General features: G+C 43.6%; 1 protein-coding gene across 1 annotated transcript; it reads right to left on the bottom strand.

Annotated features, from left to right (window-relative positions):
- Nucleotides 1-2403: 2403 nt before the first annotated feature.
- On the bottom strand, nucleotides 2404-24967 carry LOC124544786 (5'-deoxynucleotidase HDDC2). Its single transcript, XM_047123471.1, has 4 exons — nucleotides 24812-24967; nucleotides 23012-23136; nucleotides 22767-22935; nucleotides 2404-2716 (listed from the first exon to the last, which is right to left on the bottom strand). Exons 1-4 carry the CDS (start codon nucleotides 24869-24871, stop codon nucleotides 2483-2485), a joined length of 588 nt encoding a protein of 195 aa, XP_046979427.1. The 5' UTR covers nucleotides 24872-24967; the 3' UTR covers nucleotides 2404-2482.
- Nucleotides 24968-25089: the final 122 nt, after the last annotated feature.

The following is a 25089-nucleotide window of genomic DNA, read 5'->3' as shown; positions in this document are numbered from 1 at the left end:
CGTTTGAGTCCCATATAGATTCCCATATGGAGGACATAGTGATAGACATCCCTGGGGTTGTGAAGCAGCTGAATGGGTTGAAAATAAATAAATCGCCAGGTCCTGATGGGATTCGAATTCAGTTTTACAGAGAGTACTCTACTGTATTGGCTCCTTACTTAGCTTGCATTTATTGCAAATCCTTTGCCCAACGTAAAGTCCCAAGCGACTGGAAAAAAGCACAATTGACGCCTGTATATAAGAAGGGTACAAGGACAGATCCTCAAAATTACAGACCAATATCCTTAACATCGGTTTGTTGCAGGATTCTCGAACATATTCTCAGTTCGAATATAATGAATTTCCTTGAGACAGAGAAGTTGTTGTCCCTGCATCAGCATGGCTTTAGAAAGCATCGCTCCTGCGAAACGCAACTCGCCCTTTTTTCACATGATATCTTGCGAACCATGGATGAAGGGTATCAGACAGATGCCATATTCCTTGACTTCCAGAAAGCGTTTGACTCGGTGCCCCACTGCAGCTCCTAACTAAGGTATGAGCATATGGGATTGGTTCCCAAATACGTGAGTGGCTCGAAGACTTCTTAAGTAATAGAACCCAGTATCTTGTCCTCGATGGTGAGTGTTCATCAGAGGTGAAGATATCATCTGGAGTGCCCCAGGGAAGTGTGGTAGGTCTGCTGTTGTTTTCTGTCTACATAAATGATCTTTTGGATAGGGTGGATAGCAATGTGCGGTTGTTTGCTGATGATGCTGTGGTGTACGGGAAGGTGTCGTCGTTGAGTGACTGTAGGAGGATACAAGATGACTTGGACAGGATTTGTGATTGGTGTAAATATTGGCAGCTAACTCTAAATATAGATAAATGTAAATTAATGCAGGTGAATAGGAAAAATATCATGTAATTTTTGAATGCTCCATTAGTAGTGTAGCGCTTGACACAGTCACATCGATTAAATATTTGGGCGTAACACTGCAGAGTGACATGAAGTGGGACAAGCATGCAATGGCAGTTGTGGGGAAGGCGGATAGTCGTCTTCGGTTCATCTGTAAAGGAGACCGCTTATAAAACACTAATACGACCTATTCTTGAGTACTGCTTGAACGTTTGGGACCCCTATCAGGTCGGATTTGGGGAGGACATAGAAGCAATTCAGAGGCGGGCTGCTAGATTTGTTACTGGTAGATGCTAGTTGGTACGAGGTACCCTCCGCCACACACTGTATGGTGGATTGCGGAGTATGTATGTAGATGTAGATGTAGATGTAGGAAGTTGCAACGTAACAACTATTCACACTGGTGTGTAGAATGTATGCGTTTGGTGATATACCATTTGACTTCTGGAAAAACGTCATTCACACAATTCTGCAGATTGCAAGAGTCAACAACTGTGAGAATTATCGCACAACCAGCTTAACAGCTGATGCACCCAAGCTGCTGACAAGAATAATATACAACAGGACGAAAAAGAAAACTGAGGATGTGTTAGCTTGATGATCAGTTTCACTTTCGGAAAGGTGAAGGCACCAGAGAGGAAGTTTTGACATTGTGGATGATAGTGGAGGAAAGTATACAGAAACATAAAGACACATCATAGGATTCGTCGCCTGGAAAAAGTGTTCGACATTGTCAAATGGTTTGGAATTCTGAGACAAATAGGGGTAAGCTTTAGGGCCATACAGGTAATAGAAGCGATGATGGAAATGAAAAGATTCAAGAGTGGAATTAAATTCAAGGTAAAAAGATATCAATGATAAATATTCATTGATGACACTGCAATCCTCTGTGAAAGTGAAGAAGAATTCCACGATCTGCTGAATGGAAGGAACAATCTAATGAGTACAGAATATGGATTGAGAATAAATCGAAGAAAGACGAAAGTAATGAGAAGTAGCAAAAATGAGAACAGCGAGAGACTTAATATCAGGACTGGTGATCACAAAGTACTCAAAGTTAAGGAATTCTGCTACCTAGGCAGCAAAATAACTCATGATAGCCGCATCAAACCAGTCAGAAAACTGATGGGACTCTAAACTTTTCCCCAAAAAGAAAGGATTTGGAACAGATATCTGAATTACAATTTACTTTAACAATTATATATGGAACAATACCTCGTACCCTCTTTAGATGAGAAACATTTTAGGTCTGATTGATATTGGCATTATTCCTCTAGGTACTGAAACATCCATTTTCCCTCTCTCATGTGTTACATTATTTGCAGTCCTAGCGCTTTACATTAATTAAAACCATTTTAAATTTTGCTAGCAATCATAACAGCTCATTACAAAATTGTGAATCTTAAAGCCACAATAAATTGTCTAATTTGCAGAGTTGGAGATAAAAAATAATTACACAACTCCTTTAAAATGTATTTATTTTAGGAGAAAAAAATTATTTACACAACTTCTTTAGAATGTATTTATTTTAGTGTATTCTTCACAAATGATACATGTACGTACAATTTGGTAATGCCTAAAATAACACTATTTATCTGTTTGTTGATATAATGTTTCAAAGACGGATCTCTGTTTTTTGAGTTCATCTACTAATGTTAGCACCTTTGGATGGCTAAATTTGTCTTCTGTTGAATCAAAAAAGTCTTGTAGGCCATGTGGTCGTTTTTCAGATTTTTCGTATTCAAAAGCTTGGAGAACCATGTCAAACCTATCTAACTCTTTTACAAACTTTGCTTCTGGTGTCTTTTGCTCTTCATATTCCTAAAACATTATGAACAATTCAAAAATTATAATGACAGCTGGGTAGAAATTAAATCTTATAATTAAAATCTACACTATCCTTAACATTAACTGAATTTTTTGTTGGTACTTAACAAACATGACAACCTCTACAGAAGATAATTTCACCCCGTGTGAAAGAGAACATTTGCAGATTCTCTCTCTCTCTCACACACACACACACACACACACACACACACACACACACACACACACACACACGGACAGACAGACAGACAGAGAGAGAGAGAGAGAGAGAGAGAGAGAGAGAGAGAGAGAGTTTAAATACACTTTAAATGGCATTATTCCATTTTATTTTCCATGGATAAAAGCAAAAAAACAACATAATCTTGGAAATGTAAAGCTAAAATGTGAGCACATGTGCTGAGCGGTGATCTGCTTATGATTTATGATGATAAGAATGTGGAACAGGTATGAAAGTCACTAATTCTAAACAAATGGAATGAAAATCACCTACAGTACTGAAAGAGGACTCATCACAACTGGAAGAACGATTTACAACCTGATTAAGAACCATTAACCTTTTTGCATTCAATGTCATACTTTATTATACTTATTTAAGCTGCCATATATATCGTGCTGCATTCAATTTAAAAATAAGAAAAAATACCACTTACCCACAAAAGTATGTGGTTTACTATGGTGTACTCAGACTGTAAAATTTCTTCACTTTGAATTGTTTATAAGTGGTGAAATAAAAAGTATTTTAAAAAGTAGTATAAATTTGATTTTGTTTCCATATAATTAACATTACACTTGATTTGAAGAAAGCACACTAACATCCATAAAATCTACACACATTTCTGAGTTAAATGACATAAAAAAATATTGAAATTTTACTATAATTTACAGAGATAATGATTATAATACCTGCACACTAACAAGGGGAGGCCACCAATTGTGAAATTCAGATTCGATTCATACTGCGCATAATAAAAGCTCATGGCCAGAGGTGTAATGTGGCAAAGCACCAAGATGCACTTCTCAGCCGTTGTCGAGAAAATCAACAGTTAAAAGAAACCGTTGCGGTGAAATACTCTCTACGATTTATGATTATCTACAGTGTCGTGGCGCAGCGGTAAGTGCTCGGGTTCGTAATCCGAAGGTCGCCGGATCGAATCTCGCGCCATGCAACCTTCTTTTTTGTAGTATTTGTTTTTTGTAATTCAAATATATATATCGTGGGGTCTCTACTCTAATTCGAACGTTTGACTTACACTATACGTATTCGTTTCGGAATATCGTTTCTACGTCTTCCGCTAACTACACGTGTAAACATTATGCAGACAATTAATAACATTTGTGAAATACAACTTTGTTTGCGGAAAACTAATCATGTTCGAAGTCGCCAGTTTTTCCACGACAAACGACTTTCAACAACTTATTATATGCATAATTGTTGCAACTGATTGCCGGGTGTGTGTGTGTCTATATATATATATATATATATATATATATATATATATATATATATATATATATATATATATATATATATAGAGGGAAACATTCAACGTAGGAAATATATATCTAAAAACAAAGATGATTTGACTTACCAAATGAAAGTGCTGGCAGGTCGACAGACACACAAACAACCACAAACATACACACAAAATTCAAGCTTTCGCAACAAACTGTTGCCTCATCAGGAAAGAGGGAAGGAGAGGGAAAGACGAAAGGAAGTGGGTTTTAAGGGAGAGGGTAAGGAGTCATTCCAATCCGGGGAGCGGAAAGACTTACCTTAGGGGGAAAAAAGGACGAGTATACACTCGCGCACACACACACACATATCCATCCACACATATACAGACACAAGCAGACATATTTAAAGACAAAGAGTTTGGGCAGAGATGTCAGTCGAGGCAGAAGTGCAGAGGCAAAGATGATGTTGAATGACAGGTGAGGTATGAGTGGCGGCAACTTGAAATTAGCGGAGATTGAGGCCTGGTGGATAACGGGAAGAGAGGATATATTGAAGAGCGAGTTCCCATCTCCGGAGTTCGGATAGGTTGGTGTTAGTGGGAAGTATCCAGATAACCCGGACGGTGTAACACTGTGCCAAGATGTGCTGGCCGTGCACCAAGGCATGTTTAGCCACAGGGTGATTCTCATTACCAACAAACACTGTCTGCCTGTGTCCATTCATGCGAATGGACAGTTTGTTGCTGGTCATTCCCACATAGAATGCGTCTCAGTGTAGGCAGGTCAGTTGGTAGATCACGTGGGTGCTTTCACACGTGGCTCTGCCTTTGATCGTGTACACCTTCCGGGTTACAGGACTGGAGTAGGTGGTGGTGGGAGGGTGCATGGGACAGGTTTTACACCGGGGGTGGTTACAAGAGTAGGAGCCAGAGGGTAGGGAAGGTGGTTTGGGGATTTCATAGGGATGAACTAAGAGGTTACGAAGGTTCGGTGGACGGCGGAAAGACACTCTTGGTGGAGTGGGTGAAGGATGGATCTCATTTCAGGGCAGGATTTGAGGAAGTCGTATCCCTGCTGGAGAGCCACATTCAGAATCTGATCCAGTCCCGGAAAGTATCTTGTCACAAGTGGGGCACTTTTGTGGTTCTTCTGTGGGAGGTTCTGGGTTTGAGAGGATGAGGAAGTGGCTCTGGTTATTTGCTTCTGTACCAGGTCGGGAGGGTAGTTGCGGGATGTGAAAGTTGTTGTCAGGTTGTTGGTGTAATGCTTCAGGGATTCCGGACTGGAGCAGATTCGTTTGCCACGACGACCTAGGCTGTAGGGAAGGGACCGTTTGATGTGGAATGGGTGGCAGCTGTCGTAATGGAGGTACTGTTGCTTGTTGGTGGGTTTGATGTGGACGGACGTGTGAAGCTGGCCATTGGACAGGTGGAGGTCAACATCAAGGAAAGTGGCATGGGATTTGGAGTAAGACCAGGTGAATCTGATGGAACCAAAGGAGTTGAGGTTGGAGAGCAAATTCTGGAGTTCTTCTTCACTGTGAGTCCAGATCATTAAGATGTCATCAATAAATCTGTACCAAACTTTGGGTTGGCAGGCCTGGGTAACCAAGAAGGCTTCCTCTAAGCGACCCATGAATAGGTTGGCGTACGAAGGGGCCATCCTGGTACCCATGGCTGTTCCCTTTAATTGTTGGTATGTCTGGCCTTCAAAAGTGAAGAAGTTGTGGGTCAGGATGAAGGTGGCTAAGGTAATGAGGAAAGAGGTTTTAGGTAGGGTGGCAGGTGATCGGCGTGAAAGGAAGTGCTCCATCGCAGCGAGGCCCTGGACGTGCGGGATATTTGTGTATAAGGAAGTGGCATCAATGGTTACAAGGATGGTTTCTGGGGGTAACGGATTGGGTAAGGATTCCAGGCGTTCGAGAAAGTGGTTGGTGTCTTTGATGAAGGATGGGAGACTGCACGTAATGGGTTGAAGGTGTTGATCTACGTAGGCAGAGATACGTTCTGTGGGGGCTTGGTAACCAGCTACAATGGGGCGGCCGGGATGATTGGGTTTGTGAATTTTAGGAAGAAGGTAGAAGGTAGGGGTGCGGGGTGTCGGTGGGGTCAGGAGGTTGATGGAGTCAGGTGAAAGGTTTTGTAGGGGGCCTAAGGTTCTGAGGATTCCTTGATGCTCCGCCTGGACATCAGGAATGGGATTACCTTGGCAAACTTTATATGTGGTGTTGTCTGAAAGCTGACGCAGTCCCTCAGCCACATACTCCCGACGATCAAGTACCACGGTCGTGGACATCAGGCGGAGCTTCAAGGAATCCTCAGAACCTTAGGCCCCCTACAAAACCTTTCACCTGACTCCATCAACCTCCTGACCCTACCGACACCCCGCACCCCTACCTTCTACCTTCTTCCTAAAATTCACAAACCCAATCATCCCGGCCGCCCCATTGTAGCTGGTTACCAAGCCCCCACAGAACGTATCTCTGCCTACGTAGATCAACACCTTCAACCCATTACGTGCAGTCTCCCATCCTTCATCAAAGACACCAACCACTTTCTCGAACGCCTGGAATCCTTACCCAATCCGTTACCCCCAGAAACCATCCTTGTAACCATTGATGCCACTTCCTTATACACAAATATCCCGCACGTCCAGGGCCTCGCTGCGATGGAGCACTTCCTTTCACGCCGATCACCTGCCACCCTACCTAAAACCTCTTTCCTCAGTACCTTAGCCACCTTCATCCTGACCCACAACTTCTTCACTTTTGAAGGCCAGACATACCAACAATTAAAGGGAACAGCCATGGGTACCAGGATGGCCCCTTCGTACGCCAACCTATTCATGGGTCGCTTAGAGGAAGCCTTCTTGGTTACCCAGGCCTGCCAACCCAAAGTTTGGTACAGATTTATTGATGACATCTTAATGATCTGGACTCACAGTGAAGAAGAACTCCAGAATTTGCTCTCCAACCTCAACTCCTTTGGTTCCATCAGATTCACCTGGTCTTACTCCAAATCCCATGCCACTTTCCTTGATGTTGACCTCCACCTGTCCAATGGCCAGCTTCACACGTCCGTCCACATCAAACCCACCAACAAGCAACAGTACCTCCATTACGACAGCTGCCACCCATTCCACATCAAACGGTCCCTTCCCTACAGCCTAGGTCTTCGTGGCAAACGAATCTGCTCCAGTCCGGAATCCCTGAAGCATTACACCAACAATCTGACAACAACTTTCACATCCCGCAACTACCCTCCCGACCTGGTACAGAAGCAAATAACCAGAGCCACTTCCTCATCCTCTCAAACCCAGAACCTCCCACAGAAGAACCACAAAAGTGCCCCACTTGTGACAGGATACTTTCCGGGACTGGATCAGATTCTGAATGTGGCTCTCCAGCAGGGATACGACTTCCTCAAATCCTGCCCTGAAATGAGATCCATATTTCATGAAATCCTCCCCACTCCACCAAGAGTGTCTTTCCGCCGTCCACCGAACCTTCGTAACCTCTTAGTTCATCCCTATGAAATCCCCAAACCACCTTCCCTACCCTCTGGCTCCTACCCTTGTAACCGCCCCCGGTGTAAAACCTGTCCCATACACCCTCCCACCACCACCTACTCCAGTCCTGTAATCCGGAAGGTGTACACGATCAAAGGCAGAGCCACGTGTGAAAGCACCCACGTGATCTACCAACTGACCTGCCTACACTGTGACGCATTCTATGTGGGAATGACCAGCAACAAACTGTCCATTCGCATGAATGGACACAGGCAGACAGTGTTTGTTGGTAATGAGGATCACCCTGTGGCTAAACATGCCTTGGTGCACGGCCAGCACATCTTGGCACAGTGTTACACCGTCCGGGTTATCTGGATACTTCCCACTAACACCAACCTATCCGAACTCCAGAGATGGGAACTCGCTCTTCAATATATCCTCTCTTCCCGTTATCCACCAGGCCTCAATCTCCGCTAATTTCAAGTTGCCGCCACTCATACCTCACCTGTCATTAAACAACATCTTTGCCTCTGCACTTCTGCCTTGACTGACATCTCTGCCCAAACTCTTTGTCTTTAAATGTGTCTGCTTGTGTCTGTATATGTGTGGATGGATATGTGTGTGTGTGCGCGCGAGTGTATACCCGTCCTTTTTTCCCCCTAAGGTAAGTCTTTCCGCTCCCGGGATTGGAATGGCTCCTTACCCTCTCCCTTAAAACCCACTTCCTTTCGTCTTTCCCTCTCCTTCCCTCTTTCCTGATGAGGCAAGTTTGTTGCAAAAGCTTGAATTTTGTGTGTATGTTTGTGGTTGTTTGTGTGTCTGTCGACCTGCCAGCACTTTCATATATATATATATATATATTTGAATTACAAAAACAAATATTTAAAAAAAATTGTATGGCGCGAGATTTTATCCGGCGACATTCGGATTACGAACCCGAGCTCTTACCGCTGCGCCACGACGCTGTAGGAAATTATAAATCTTAGGTAGTATTTCACCGCAACGGTTTCTTTTAACTGTCGATTTTCTCGACAACGGCTGAGAAGTGCATCTTGGTGCTCTGCCACATTACACCTCTGGCCATGAGCTTTTATTATGCGCAGTATGAATCGAATCTGAATTTCACAATTGGCGGCCTCCCCTTGTAAGTTACACTCTGCACTTGTGTTTCACCTACCATTGTGTTTTGGAGCAGAATACATTTTACCAAACCTTGGAAATGCCTTAGATGGAAAACCGTCTATGCCATCTCCAAGGTTTGGTCTCCAGTACGAAAATGAAGTTAGGCCTTTTGTTAAATCTCATATTCAGTAAGCAAGCTGTAAATCCTCTTACGTCAGCTATTGTGACATCCTTCCATTTTTATACGGGCTAGACAAAGTAGGGGCATGTTTGCAGAATATAAATTACTTAGCTGAGTGATTTGTCTTGGTGACAAATAGCTGAAGTAATACTGCAGTGAAACATAATTTGAAATATTCGATTGCAGTAGAGCCTAGTGGTGGCATATGCTTTGGTCCATGCACGTCATGAGAAGGATGTGGTAGCAGCTGTAGTGTGTCAAGTGCAATCACTTCAGTGTAGTGTGTATTTTTCATCCTGTCTTCATTTTCAATCAATATACCAGCAAGAACATCACTGTCACTTTCTGAACTGCTGCTACTTTCACTAAAATAATCTGTATCATTAATATTTTCCAGTAACTCACAAATGGCATTGTTGGACACATTTCTAATAAATAATTTGCAAAAGAGCTGGATGGATGGATGGATGGTTGGGTTAAAGGGGCCAAACTATGAGATTCTGTGTGTGTGTGTGTGTGTGTGTGTGTGTGTGTGTGTGTGTGTGTGTGTCAAGCCAGGAACAGCCCCAGAGAGGAGGGACACAGAACAAATCCCAATGGACTCCACTGTATACGAGAATCAAGAAAGTCATGAGACAGAAGCCCCGAGAAGTGAGAGAGGTGTAAAAGGGTGAAGATGGCAGAGTTGCCCCACCCACAAAGCAGCTGGAGGTCCCCGGGACATATGCAACCGGAGACACACCCTCTGCACCAGACCGGTGCTTCCACACCCTCTGTTACCACATGGAGACTAGCTACACAAAACAGATAAAATCTCAGCAAAGAGAACAATGACAATGAGTCTGGCAAGAAATAACAAATGTAAAAGACTGAGAAGATTAAAAATGTGGGAAGGGTAGGAGCCACACCAGACCACAGAGCAGGCGATGGGGCACCTCTCCAATCCCTCAGGAGGCTGATGAGGCTAATGTGCCCTACATTACAGCGAGGAGTAAAACCCACTTTCATGAGTTAAATTCAAAACCAAATCAGCCACTTTAGTGTCGTCTGCTGATGCCAGTGGTAGGGAGACAGAAAGTTTAAGGTTTCACCGTGAGGTGGCCAAATTAGGGTAATCCAGTAGGATATGGGCAGTACGCTGATAGTGAGGCGGATCCTCACATTGGAGATGTGGCTGTGGGTCATCCAAATGTGGCCAATGCGAAGCCAACTGAGGACAGCAGATTCTCCGCAAGAACCACAAAGGGAAGACTGCTATGTGGTTGTAGTCTCCTTTATTGTTTGCAACTTATTCACAGAAACCAGGGCACACCAGTCCGCATTTCAGGCCTCCAACATCTGTTGGTGTAGAGTCAACAGAAGGTCCGGTGAAAGTACTGCCACATCCAAAGTCGGTATTCTGGTAGCCAACTTATACAATCAGTCAGCATGTTTGTTCCCCGGTATCCCAAAGCAACTGACTGACAGCTTGGTGGAGATCATACGGGAGATTCTGGATAGCCATAATTAATGGGTGTCAAAGGTAGCACTGGTTGACAGCCTGAAGATGACTCAAGAAGTCACTGCAAATTAAGAATGACTCACCTGTGCAAGAAGGAAGGTGGGTGAGTGCTCTAGCAATGGCCACCAATTCTGCAGTGAATACACTGCATTTGTTCAGCAGGGAATGTAGTTCACTGCATCTTACATTTGAAGTAGGCAAAACCAGTTTGTCTGTCGGTAGTACAGCGATCAGTGTATATCATGCCTGAGCCTCGGAATACATCAAGAACATCCAGGAACATGCAGCGAAAAACTATACAGTCTACTGAGTCTTTTGGTCTCAAGTAGAGGTCAAGGTAGGTCTGAGGAAGGATACACACCTTGGGAGCACACGTGACTTCTCCCTAACAAGAAGTGACAGTAGGGAAAGGTGGAGTTCAGACCACAGACACTGTATGCGAACTGTGATGCCACCTTGGCCTCTGTTAAGGAAGCTAGATCTCCCTGCCAGGAAAGAAGACACAACAGTTCAGATGTTCAAGGCACCAGCGAATATGTACCGCATAGTTGAGCAGCACTTGTTGGTACCTGATTTGTAGGGGAAGGATGCCAGCCTCCATGAGTAGGCTGTTCACAGGGCTGGTCCAAAATGAACCTGTTGCAAGTCGGACTCACAATGGTTTATTCGTCCAGCATCCGCAATGCTGAGCCATATGCCAGGCTCTCATAATCAAGATGTGACAGGATTGAAGCTTTGCAGGGTCACAAAAGTGTAGAGTGGTCTGCAGCCTGCTAGTATTACTGAGACGGTGAAGAGTATGAAGATTTGACCAGCAAATTTGCTTAAGTTGGCTAAGATAGGGAAGCTATATCAACTGTGCATCACAGACCAATCCCAAAAAATGATATGACACCACCACATTGAGCATTTGGTCCTTGAGGTAAAGTTCTGGTTGGGGATGGACAGTATGACAGCGACAGAAGTGCATGACACACCTTGGCAGCGGAACACCAGAAGCCATGAGTGAGAGCACAGGACGGGTCGTTTCGCACGACACACTGCAAATGGCGTTTAGCAACGCCCACTGTTCAGGAGCAGTAATAGACGCAAAAGTCATCAGCATAGCGGGAGGGGCCACACTGTAGATCCCACAGCTACAGCTAGATCATTGACAGCCACTAGGAAAAGGGTCACCTTCAATATAGAGCCTTGCAGGATCCCATTCTGTTGTATAAGGAGAGAGTAGGAAGCACCAACTTGAACCTGGAAAGTAGGGTCAGACAAAAAGTCTGAGACAAAAATTGAGAGTTGGCCACACACACTCCAATCGTTGAGGGCAGCGAGGTTGTGGTGATGCCACGTGGAGTCATAAGGCCCTTCCTTGTAAGTCAAAGAAGACAGCTGCAAAATTTTGACATCAGTCAAAAGCTGACCGAATAGCTGACTCCAAATTGTTAGCAGCAGAACGACCTTGGCAAAAACCACCCTGGGACGAAGCCAAAAGACCCCGAGGCTCAAGGTACCAACATAGCTGTTGGCTCACCACATGTTCGAGCAACTTCAAGAGAACATTCGTGAGGCTAATTGGGCAATAGATGTTCATCTCAAGGGGGTGTTAACCCGATTTGAATTTGATTAACTAGCAGCCACAATCCCTACAGATGGGGCTGGCGTTGCAACACGAAGACATGTGTCCATATCACATGCATTTGTAGCCGCATGGAAGGAGTATACAGCTTGATATTACAGTGAGACACCATCACGGCAAAAGGACACCCTTGGGGGCTAATATGAAGGCTCCAGTATCCACTCTGTAGTCTTTTAGTTCCTGCTGGACATGATGGACAAAATGCACACCTTGTCCCTCGAAATTAGCATGCAACTCATCATTAGTCTGTAAAAGAAGATCTAGGTGGAAAATGATACCATGTACCATATTAAAACTTTAATGGGGGATTATCATGGCAGAAATATCATCCAGCTTGTTGCAGGTGAGTAGCGTCCATGATTGATTGACATGACTGAGTGGGGGAAGTCATATTAGGCAAAATGAAGCCACTTTTTTTATTTTTTGAACCGCTGCCTGTCCTTAAGATGTTCAACGAAGAACAAAGACTTTATAAACAAAAAGGAATCCCCGCCTGTTCTAGAAAAAGCAAGCATTGGAGGGAGTATTTCTCAACTTGTCTCTAAGCCCTATGTTCCTCCCATGGCAAAGCCAGGAGAGGGAACATTCTGGGGTCCTGCTTCTCCACACTGTAATATGTCTTAGCTTCAGAAGAGATTGATGTGGCGGTGTGGCCACCAGCCTAAGTAAGTTTAACTCACTTCATGTGGGAATCTTCCATCATGGTACCAACCAATATGAACGAGAGCTCTTCCCATAGGCACCACTCAGCTACAGCAACAATTGCCTAACCAGCAAACCACTGCCTCGAGTCTCCGTGCCCCATCCATTATGGACACCTACTCCCTGGCTTGCATGTGGTGTTTCCAGCTCAGGCACCAACAGTGTAAGCCCTTTATGGTCAGGGGGCTACCATTGTGCAGGTACTTGATGACCTGACCCCCCCCCCCCCCCCCCACACACACACACACACACACACTCAAATGGCATGGCTACTATATTGGATTTGTGTGTAGTGCTGTTGCAAGAAAAATGGTTGCAAAGAGAGAAAGGTGGAATACACATTGTGTTGGATGACCTTCTCTGCACTTAAATAAAACTTTGAAAAGAAGTAACAAGCCAGAACCAACAGGGGGACCACATAGAAAATAATGAAAAGCTATAGGAGGCCAGGAGCTGAGGAAACAAATGGCCAAAACTAAAACCAGATAAACACAGTCAACACCAAACACCCCATCCAATGGAAAGGTAAAGAGTAAAAAAAGAATAATATGAAGATACTTGCAGCATGGAAAGGTAAGCAGTGTTGCTAGGACTCTGGGGAGCCTTGGTGGCCAAGAATGAACTCACAAAAGAGAGATGAGCCCCTTGAGGGGTGGGGGTTTCAAAAGGGAATGGAATAAACAAACTGAAAACATTACCTTAAGCACAGGAAAACAGTAAATAACAATGCTACACAAAAAGTCAGATGAAATAACAAAATTTTCCTGAAATCTAAGCACAATGAGTCATTCAAGAAAATGCTCAACGAACAGTGAATATCATGCTAGTCCATGGCCTGTTTCCCTCAATGCCATCTGAATTTTTCTTGTCTTTACATTGATAACTGAAATTTTCGAGCAATTATGCTCAATTGCAACACCAACTACCAGTTAGTGGTTATTAACTGGGGAGGAGATGAATCAACATGAATGCCCTTGAGTGAGAAACAAAATCACCCTGCAGCCACACTGCTGGTTCACTAACGTAACTCAAATGTTCTCCAAATTTTGAGAGTTGTTTTGAATTAAAGGAATCTGCAGAGCCTGTTGTTGACCCTTGTGAAATGAACACTGAGACAACTGATTTTAGAGTGTCAGCTCTGTTGTATAATTACTGATCAGCAGCCAAATATATGCTGGATTATCTGATGTGGGTGTCATTATTTAGCAACATATTTTATTTGATCAGGGAACTAATAGTTAGCTTGACAACGTGAATTTTAAGAAATTATTTTATGTTGTTTATTCAAATTCCCATGGAAACTGGAATTTTTCTTTTTTTTGTGATTTTCTGACCTTCGTATGTTTGACTGTTTGATTGATTGAGTGAGAGTATGGTCCCATACAGCCAGGTCATCAGTCCCGCGATTCCGAAGTAGGTTACATAAGAAAGAGGGTCTGCTAAAAGTGGACGGATTCAGTCAGAGTAGTCAAATTATAAAAGAATGAACATTAAACATACACAGTAAAAGCATAAAAGGTGAGACCAAATCTAAAAACTGGAAAAAAAGGGGGGGGGGGGGGGGGGTAGTCATGGGGTCACAGACCATGAAGACTGCAAAAGGAGTCCCAACCACAACCAACCCGCCCCTGCTCCAAGACTAAAGGAGAACCTTATATCTAGGAATAAAAACCACTTTCACAGAGGAAACCGAGGACCAGGTCAACCATCTGTGAATCACCTGCTAATATTAAATTTAAGGAAGCAGGAAGACTATACTTAGCACGGAAGGTTGAAAGGAGGGGACATGCCACCAATATGTGAGATATCATCAGTCTGGCACCACAACCACATTGTGGGGGTGGGTCATTAAGTAGGAGGAAACAATGGGTGAGCCAGGTATGGCCAATGCCTAAACGGCATAAAACAGTGAACTCATTCCGAGAGGGGCGGAAAGAAGTGCCCCAAACTGCAGTAGACTCCTTGATTGTGCGGAGTTAATTACTATGAGCAGTAGCACTCCAGATGGCGTTCCACTGTTGGACAAAGAGAGATTTGATGTAGATCCGCATATCCACAGCTGGAACTGTGAAAGGAAATGGGGGTATCTGCTTCTCTAGCCAAATGGTCAGCAATTCATTCCCTGGGATCCCCACATGACTTGGGACCCAGAGAAAGAGGATTGAACAGGCGGCACGCTCAAGGGCAGAGAGAAGGTCATGGATGGCAGAGACCAATGGGTGATGAGAGTAGCATCGATCGATAGCCTGCTCATGGGGTTGGAAAAATTAAAACACTATGGAAGGAGACATGAGAAACAAAAAGGAAGGCCCTGTAAATGGTTAGAAGCTCTGCTGTAAATACACTACAGGAACCTGGCAACAAATGGTGCTTGAAGCTGGTAGGAGACGTGAAAACATATCCCGCCTTACCAGTAGTCTTAGAACCATCAGTGCAAAAGATGGTGGCACCTTGGTACTCTGCAAGGATGGCACATACAAGACGCTGGTAAACCATGGAAGCAACAGACCTTAGGACCCTGGAAGAGATCAGTCCTAATCCGTGGTCTAGACACCGTCCAATGGGGGGTATGGGAGGAAAGACACAGGGTGCAGTCCAATGAGTGCAGATGGAGATCCCAGCACAGGGTAGTGAGACGCATGCCAACCGGCAATCCCACCCATGGGCAGGTGTTAGGAGGGAGAGATCCCTCATTGGCGAAGAGCACAGGGTACACAGGATAGTCAGGGAATTGGCGAATGGCGACTGCATAAGAAACAAGGAGTTGGCTCTGTCGGATGTGTATAGGGGGAATCCCTGCTTCTGTGAGGAGACTATCAACAGGACTAGTGCCAAAGGCACCAATAGCCAGACGCACCCCACAACGATAGACAGGGTCAAGGAGTTTCAAAGTTGAAGGAGCTGCTGAACCATAAACCCGACAATCATAATCAAGTCTGGACAAGACCAGAGAACAGTAAAGATGGAGAAGAGTGGAATGGTCTGCACCCCAAGATGTGTGGGCCGAGAGGCAGAGAGCATTAAGCTTCCACATGTATGCAGTCTTTAGGTGGCAAATGTGGGGCGGCCATGTCAGCTTGTTATCAAACATAAGGCCCAAGAAACGGAACTGTGCTACAACATCGAGGAGCTGCTTGTCTAAATAAAGTTCTGGATCAGGGTGTACTGTGGGTCGACGACAAAAATGCATAACCCACGTTTTGGAAGGGTAAACTGGAAGCCACGGGCAGTGCCCCACACAGAGGCCCGTCGCATGGAGCCTCGGAGCTGGCACCCAGCAGACGCCACCGAGTGAGATATGCACCATATGCAAAAATCGTCAACGTAAAATGCCGGGGAAACCAGAGGCCCAACAGAGGTCACAAGCCTATTTATGGCAATGAGGAAGAGTGTGACACTTAGCACAGAACCTTATGGGATACCATCCTCCTGAATCTAAGAGGTGCTGAGTGAAGTGCCAACTCGAACCTGGAAGAGCCGGTAAGATAAAAACATGGATAAAAATCAGAAGGGGACCATGGAAGCCCCAGTCAGGGGGTGTAACTAAAATTTGATGGCACCAAGCCACATCATACGCCTTATTTAGGTCAAAGAAAACTGCAACAAGGTGCCGGCAGTGAGTAAAAGTCTGTCAAATGGCTGATTCCAATAGGAGTAGATGGTCAGTTGGAAATCGCCCTACCCAGAAGCCACACTGATATGGTGACAAAGGGCCCCGAGATTCGAGTACCCAACATAATCTGGAGTTGACCACCCTTTCGAGCAGTTTACAAAGCACATTCGTAAGGCTAATGGGATGGTAGCTGTCTAGAGACGTTGGGTTTTTCCCCGAGCTTAAGGATGTGGATAACTATACTGTCTCGCCACTGGGACAGGAAAGCACCCATGAGCCAGATGTGATTGAAGACCCTGAGGAGCCGTTGCCTCTGGAGAATGTCCAAGTGGTGAATCATCTGATTGTGAATGGAATCCGGCCCTGTGGCTGTGTCTCTTGAAGAGCTAAGAGCCTGCTCCAATTTCCATTCAGCGAAAGGTGCATTATAGGGCTCAATGTGATGTGGGATGAAACAGAGGGGGGTCTGTTCAACTCTGCATTTCTGATGGAGAAAGGTAGGAGGGTAGGGAGCGGACGATGCTATCACAAAGTGAATCGCAAGGTGTTCTGCGAGGACCAATGGATCAGTGCACAGAGTTCTATGGAGGTTCAGGCCCTCGACAGTTGACTTGCTGGTGGCCCAGAATGCTTTGGAGCTCTGACCAAACCTGTGATAAAGAGGCATACGCCCCCAAGGGAGGAAACATACTGCTCCCAACATTCCTTTTTACACGGCTTAATAAGGTAAGGAGCCTTAGCTCGGAGACGCTTAAAAGTGAGGAGGTTGGTCTGGAGGGGTGTCACTTAAATTGCTGCAGTGCCCATTGGCGGTCCTGAACAGCGACTGCGACGTCCTTGGTCCACCATGGTACCGGCTGATGATGAGGGGGCCCTGTGGATAGGGGGACAGCAGTGCCAGCAGCATGAAGAAGAGCAGCAGAGATGCCTTGCACGACTACATCAATGGAATTCGAGAGGGAGCTATCAAAGTGGACAGCAGACATGTCTAAAGGCCAATTGGCTCTGCGGAATGGCCAATGTGGGGGCCTGTCTGCCTGGCGGCAGCAGGGGAACGATAGTTGTGACAAAGCAAGTTGGGATATTTTTAATTCCCCTCTTGTTTTGCCATCTGCCTCCTTAAATTCGTCTTATTCATTTTAACTAATTATCATTAACATACGTGAATATAATCTGCATTTTCATTAAAGAGAAAGGTTGACCCTCAATTTTAAAGAATACAACACCAGATCTAATTTTGTGCTTAGTTTTAGGTATGTAATTGATTTTCTAATTTATTTTGACTATTTGTAAAATATCTTTCATTACAGGGCGAAATCAGTAATTGTTTCGTAACTTAAATTCTATTGTTGACATATAAACAAATATAAATTCTGTAATAATTGTGGAACATTTGGAAGACGAAATGCTAGTAATCGTAAAGTATCTATTTGGCTCTGTTCAGGAATATGTTAGCAAAACCAGCCCTTCATTAATTCCTAAGTAATTAACAGTTTTGTCAAAAGTATTGTTCACATAACTATATTTGTTAATTTCAAGATTTAAACAAATAATTCGGCCTAAACCTCGTAGCAGAAGAAACTGTTAAAAAGAACAAATTTTCCGATGTATTCAGTTAATTTAATGAGTTAAGTTTTACTTTTACTTCGAACAATGTGTAGTTTCAGTACAAATTATTGCGATAATATATAAGGGCCCGATTTTTAGTCACAAGACAGTCAGTCCACAGACGAGTAACCTGTGCTGGTTAGAACAACAACAATGCTTCAAATTAACTGTGTAACAAGTGTTAAACAATTAGGCCATGTGTAAAAACAGTGACAGTGTCTGCTCCATACATACCTGACCATTCTTCAATAACTGTGAACTTTGTGGTTAGGTCTTACTGTTAGGTCTTACTGCTCGTAGCTGTTCAACAGTAAACTATCGTAGCCCGTATGTGGAGTTTCGCTTGCAAACTATTAATGAGGCTTGTGGAAAGTTTAAACAATAGTGCACTGGCCATACACCTATAATTGTGTATTATTAGGGGGTTGTGAACAGTGAAATAGAAGTACTGTGTAACAACCGTGAACCTGTTGGATAAATAATTTACAGTAGTCAGTGTCAGAACACACAACCCATTTTTCAGCCAGTGTAGCAACACTGTACGTCGACACCGAGGACAACAATCAACAAACAAAGAAATAAAAAGGCAGGTGGACCACGACAGAGTCACTGGAAAGTGGTCACTGTCACAAAGGTCATCATGGGATGACCAATGTAGGGAAGCCACGAGGACAGGGGAGGAGAGCCTGAGATCGATAGCAGAGAAGGTGTCATGAGCGGCACTGAAGTGGGTAGGGTAACCATCATTGAGGAGACACAAATCAAAGCTCGTGATAAGTTGGTTGATTAGGATACCCTGACCCGTTGAAGTGACACTCCCCCACAGTGGATGGTGGGCACTGAAATCCCGAGGATAAACGAGAACGGGAGTTGCTGGATTAAGGTAGATAGTGCAACATAAGCAAGTGGCCGACCTGGAGGGAGATAGACATTCCAAAGGGTGATTGCCAGAGTCATGTGCACTCTTAACCGCTATCACTTCCAAAGTCGTACATAGGGGGATCCAGTCACCAAGGACATCGGAGCAAACCAAAGTGCAGACCCCACCAGATGCTATCCCAAGGCCAGCACAGTTCAGACAGAATGCCCAATAACCACAGGAAGTTGGAGAGTGGTCATCACGGATGAGCGTTTCTTGGAGAACAAGACAGAACACAGAATGAGATGATACAAGATGTTGCATTTCCGTTAGGTGACAATAGTACCCATTGCAGTTAAACTGCATGATCGTGTGGCATGAGTCCTAGATAGGCATGAAGGAGCCAAGGAGGAGATCAGGTCACTTTGTCAGTAGTTGTCACTGACGAGGATGGGGTGACATCAACAAATAAGATGTCAGATACAGATTGCAAGAGGGGAGTTGGCACCTCTAGGGGCACAGGGGGGGGGGGGGGGGCCTTGTTGTGGGATTTATATTTTTTCTTCTTCTCTTTCTGAGGCGGAGGAGGGCAGGACACGGGGAGGGAGAGCGACTCCGTGACAGGAAGTCGTCGAAACTGCAGGGGAGGAGGAGGGGAGAGAGGGGCGGGGCTGGGGTAAGGACGAGGGAGGAGGAGGAGGAAAGGAAGTAACAGAGGCAAAAGTTGAAGATAGGGACACTGGGTGGAGTCTCTCATACTTTTGGTGAGCCTCAGCATAAGACAGGCGATCTAGGGACTTGTATTCTTATATCTTCTTTTCTCTCTTGTAAGCTTGGCAATTCGGTGAGCGAGGAGAGTGGCGGTCAGCACAGTTGACACACAGGTGGCAGAATACAAGGGCTTCCCTCATGGATTGGGTGGCCACAGTCACCACACAAAGGGTCTGCCGTACAGCGGGAAGACATATGACCAAAACGCAAGCACCGAAAGCACCGCATAGGTGGAGGGATGTACGGCTTCATGTCACATCTGTAGCACATAACCTTGACCTTCTCTGGGAGGGTATCCCCTCGAAAGCCAGAATGAAGGCGCAAGTATCAGTGTGGTTGCCTTTGCGACCCTTCTGCACATGTTGAACAAAATGAACGCCATGCCGCTACAGACTGGCCCAGAGTTTCTCATCAGTTTGCAGGATGAGGTCCTACCTGTGAAAAATGACGCCCTGGACCATATTCAGAGATTGGTGAGAAGTGACAGACACTGGGATGTTGACAAGATGATCATACGCACGAAGAGCTGTAGATTGGATGGCAGAAGAAGCTTTGATCAACAGGGAGCCTGACCGCATCTTACTAATAGACTCCACTTCACCAAACTTGTCCTTGATATTTTTCACAAAAAACAATGACTTTGTGGTGGTGAAAGTGTCCCCAACCATCCTAGTACAGATGAGGTAACTGGGAAACTGTTTCAGCCAGGCCCTCCTTCCATGGGGTAGCCAGGGAAGGGAAGGCTGTCAGGTCATAAAAGGCAGCATTTGATTCTTCACCATTAGAAGAGGTGGCCGTGCGAGAATGGCCAGATTTTTCCAGCTCGATACGGTTAAAGCACCAAGCATCCGCCCCGATACCACCCACTCCGACCAGGGGCTCTCCCCATGGGCACCACCCAGCCACAGCAAGGGTTGTCTGGCACAGCAGCCATTGCCGGGAGTTCCGTTGCTCCAAGAAGACAAGCAACCACTCCTTGGCGTAAACAGGGAGGGAACAACACAGATATCAGTAGTGTGATCCCTGTGTTGTCAGGGGGCTCAGCCATGTGTGTACATAATAGTCCCACCATGTTGACAGGCTACATGTGCTGATGACCTAGCAGAGTGGAAGGGGGCTACAGTGGGGAAGGGAGGGGGGACAGGAATCCACATTGTAGATGCTAGGGAGGGAGTTCTTCCCCATATGGCTCACACTAAAAACACAAAATTTTGGAGGTCAAAACAAGGGGGGACTGAAATGACAAAAGGGTGAAAAAACAGGCAAAAGGAACAAAATTGCAACCAATACAGGAAACCAGGGGAATAGCCAGGTCGACATAAATCAGAACACCGAAAGGGGGGAAGGAGGTGGCAACAGGGAGGGGTCAGGGAGAAGGAAATGCAGCTAGGGAATGAAGAATGAGCTGCAATAGCTCGGGGCGAAAGGCTGTGAGCCCCCTGCGGGGCTTCGTATGTTTGAACTTTTATCTTGAGACTTTATTTGCTGAACCTTTAGAGGACATAATAAGGAGCCTGGAGGCTGTTAGCGTTTTAGGTTTCCAGCAGTTTCATTTCTCAAGGGTGGTAAAAACTACTTTGCAGAAAGCAGCCAAGTTATGCTAAGTAGGGAGATCATATCCAGTATAAAGGCTGTAATATGTGACTGGTGCATGGATATGCTTTTGTGACTTGGTGTTGTTAAGTATGGGAGACAGAGACTGTTACAGTGTCATGACTGACAATTATTTTAATGAACAACTTACCAAGATCAGAAGATTACAGAGTCACACTCTAATTTTCCAAATATAAGAGTCCTCAGTATTGTCACTTATTTATACTACTTAACAATAGTGGCAGGTAAATATTATGAATGAGAAGTAGAGGGAAGAACACAGAATACAAAGTTCATTTGTCTCTGTGGTGAATTATTTCTGTGAGACAGACAGTATTAAAAGATTACAGCTAGCAGAAAATTTTCTTGTACAGCGTGCATCAAAAATGCTTTCAAAGACTGCTTGGCAGTCTTCTCTATTATTATTATTATTATTATTTTTACTTATGGGACTTAACTACTAAGGTCATCAGTCCCTAAGCTTACACACTACTTAACCTAATTTTTCCTAAGGACAAACACACACGCCCATGCCCAAGGGAGGACTCGAGCCTCCGCTGGGACCAGCCGCACAGTCCACGACTGCAGCATCTTAGACCACTTGGCTAATCCCGCACGGCTTTTTCTATTCCAGCAACAGATTAACTGAGTATCATTTCCATCTGCTTCTACAGAAAAAATGAATAATGGTGTTTTTCACTAATGCAGTATAACTGAAAAGTTTTTAAATTAATGAACCCAGGACAATACGGTATCCCACCACACAAAAACAACTGTCATCACAGACAGATCACCAAAAACTCATACTGAACTACTATAGGATAAAAAGTTGCAGGGATAGAGCATCTCTCTCATGGTTACAAAAGTAGTCTGTAATATATAAGAGTAAATGAGAGAACGTATGTCAAAATCAATAGTGTACTATGCTAATAACATAAGTTTCAGTGCTTAGTTTGGTACTGAAGTAATACAAACAAAAGAAATGAAAATGATGAAAGTCCTGTACACCTACGTAAAAACTTTCACCCTCCACACATCTTGCTCATGTTCGTAATCACACACCAGGAGACAGGAAAGAGGAGATAGATAGCTCTCAGCACCAATGACAAAATAAATATTAATTAGGACAGTATAACAAAATTTAGGGGGAGAGGGAGAACCATGTTCACCAACTTCTTGCAGAACAGAGGAAGATGTTGCGGGAAGAGAGATTGGAGATGCTTAATGATACAGGAAAAATCACTCAAGACCCTTGGACAACAGAGACTTACTGTTTAGTTAAGCCTTGAGACTCTTTCCCTCGAGTCCTTTCCTCTCCTCTGCCGGGAAGCAGCACACCTGCTTTTACGTCCTTCTGAATACTGTTACAGATTTCCTCTATCCATATTAAAATAGTTACTGATTTACATTGAAATCAGCTTGTCAGGAAAGAACAAATACTTGTTACTATTTAAATGATAAACAATTGGTTACTTTAATATTTTAAGGGTTTTGAAGGAAACCTTATATAGATTGAACATCTCTGTCCCTGCATTTCCTGCTAAACTGGCCAACTCCCTCATTGCAAGTGTCTCTCTACGATGCTTTTCTGCAGCTGGGATTCCACAATGTGGCGTCAAGTCACCGACAATACACTCTCCTAGATCGTGCACGAGAGACATTTTGATACACCTGGAACAAAAGTGGATTCTTACATTTCCTATAAATTAACAACTTCAGAATCAAAAAGTTGCCTGTTAATACATACTTGTCTTTATCAAGACCATCCTTTTCATCAATTAAGAAAGACAATATTCCCATTCGGTACATGTGTCCTGCGATGCTTTCTGGATTATTTACATGTCTTAAAATCCAGCCAGTTCTCTGTATATGCTGAAAATAATTTTTATTAAGTACTTGTTATATTTACTGCAGGCTTTTTAAAAATTACAATGTAATATTTATACAAATGAACATATTGGTATTTCTTGTAGGAATAAGTTTCAGGACCAAAAATCATGTGGTTACTTAGATATTACTTGCTTCATTTCGAATACTTTGGCAACAACTGCTTGACAGATTCAAACTGTACGCTGAATTGTAGTCTCAAAAAACATAAACAGGTTTCTTAAATTTTTCTTTTCGTGCGTTCCCCATTATTGTACTGCACAGGTATTGGTTTTTATATTTCAACTTGCACCTTTCTAATTAAGTTTTGTAATGACTGAGCATGTGTGGGTATTATTTTTTCCATTTTTGAGTTTGGTTCCACTATTTCATATTTCTGCCTTCTGTAATGTTATACTGGCAATAAAAGTATAGAGAATCACATACACGTATAAGGAAAAAATCTGCACTAACTGTAACTTCTAATCTATCCTGAATCAAATAGATCAAGAAATAATCCCCTGGATGGAAGGCCACGCAAGTATTATCAAGTGAAAATTTTTACACCTTTTGGAATGGCCACACTCTAACTGTATTTTTTGGATAACTATATGCTCTCATACCCCTCCCTTCGCTCAAACTCCTTATTTCTGTTACTATTTGTTTCTCCAGCAGCATATTAATCAGGCCTTCAGAAAGGGCACTGGCTCAGTATATCAAACAATAGGGGGGGTGCATTGTAGAAGAACCAAATGGAGCATTTACCTTGATCTAACAAATCAACATATTCATTGTATCAGGAAAACTGGAACAGGCACTGAGCCCAGCCTGCATTAATTTTGATCATGTTGTACTATTAGATTAAACAGTGTATACAGAATGATCAACACTGTAGCTCTAGACAGCATTTGCAGAGAAAACACACAACAAAAACAAACAAAATAGCCAAAAATCGAAATCAGGTAAATTTTAAGTCAAGGACAGAAGACTACTAAGACATATATCCTTTATTAGCTTGGCAACAGACACTTCTGTCACATATGGTACATGGCCTACATTATTAGTTGCAAATGCAATACTTGTTAAGTGAAAACTCATTAAATCAAAACACATCATGTAATCATCAACTAACCAGGTACAGTGGTAACAGAACGAAAGACGGAATCTCCAATAAAAACATCATACAAATGTTAAAAAAATTTCTTATATCACAAGCTTATGTGGGAGAATATAACATTGTTACAGGGTCTACAACGACAGAAAACCGGGTATATTTGTCAATAACCAATATTGTATACTTACTTATGACAATAAGACTTCTTTTTGAACCTGGCATTCAAATATAAACAATCCTATGAATGTTAAGGTTCACGTAACAACGCAAGGAACTGGCATGCAATGAAATTTTTGTCAATTAAAAAATCTTTCTGAGTTGCATGTACAAACAAACGAAAATAGCGAATTTGTTTTGTAATTTCGTGAAACTTCACTACAAGTCAACAATATCCACTGCTGAGATGATTATTTTCGTGATGACTAACTACGAGAGAACGAGATTACAGGATGAACAGTTTCCACAGACATTCAAAAAGTAAGCCGGCTGCACGACTTGGTAACCATAATAATGTAAATCATCTGCGATAGAACGACTATCTGAATATGTAGCGTAGAGAATACGAACCTTCAATCTTCCAACAAGTTCGAGGAATTCGATTATCTTATTGGCATCACTGTTTGACATTATACTTTACAATTTTGATTGTCCGAAACACAACACTTTACATTCGAAGTCTTACAACTGTTATTCAACTGTTTTTGCAACAGGGTGGGTAACTGCGAGCAAAAAATGAAGAATATATGCATAGACGGAACATCCCTCCACGAAGATTAGTTCATGCGGATTTTTTAAATTACAGCTTATTGGAAAAAAAGGTGCAAACTTAAACACCTACACGTAAT

This window comes from Schistocerca americana, chromosome 1, assembly GCF_021461395.2.
Source record: "Schistocerca americana isolate TAMUIC-IGC-003095 chromosome 1, iqSchAmer2.1, whole genome shotgun sequence".
Taxonomy (NCBI): Eukaryota; Metazoa; Arthropoda; class Insecta; order Orthoptera; family Acrididae; genus Schistocerca; species Schistocerca americana.
The sequence above is the reverse complement of the archived record's forward strand: the minus strand, read 5'-3'. Positions and strand labels throughout refer to the sequence as shown.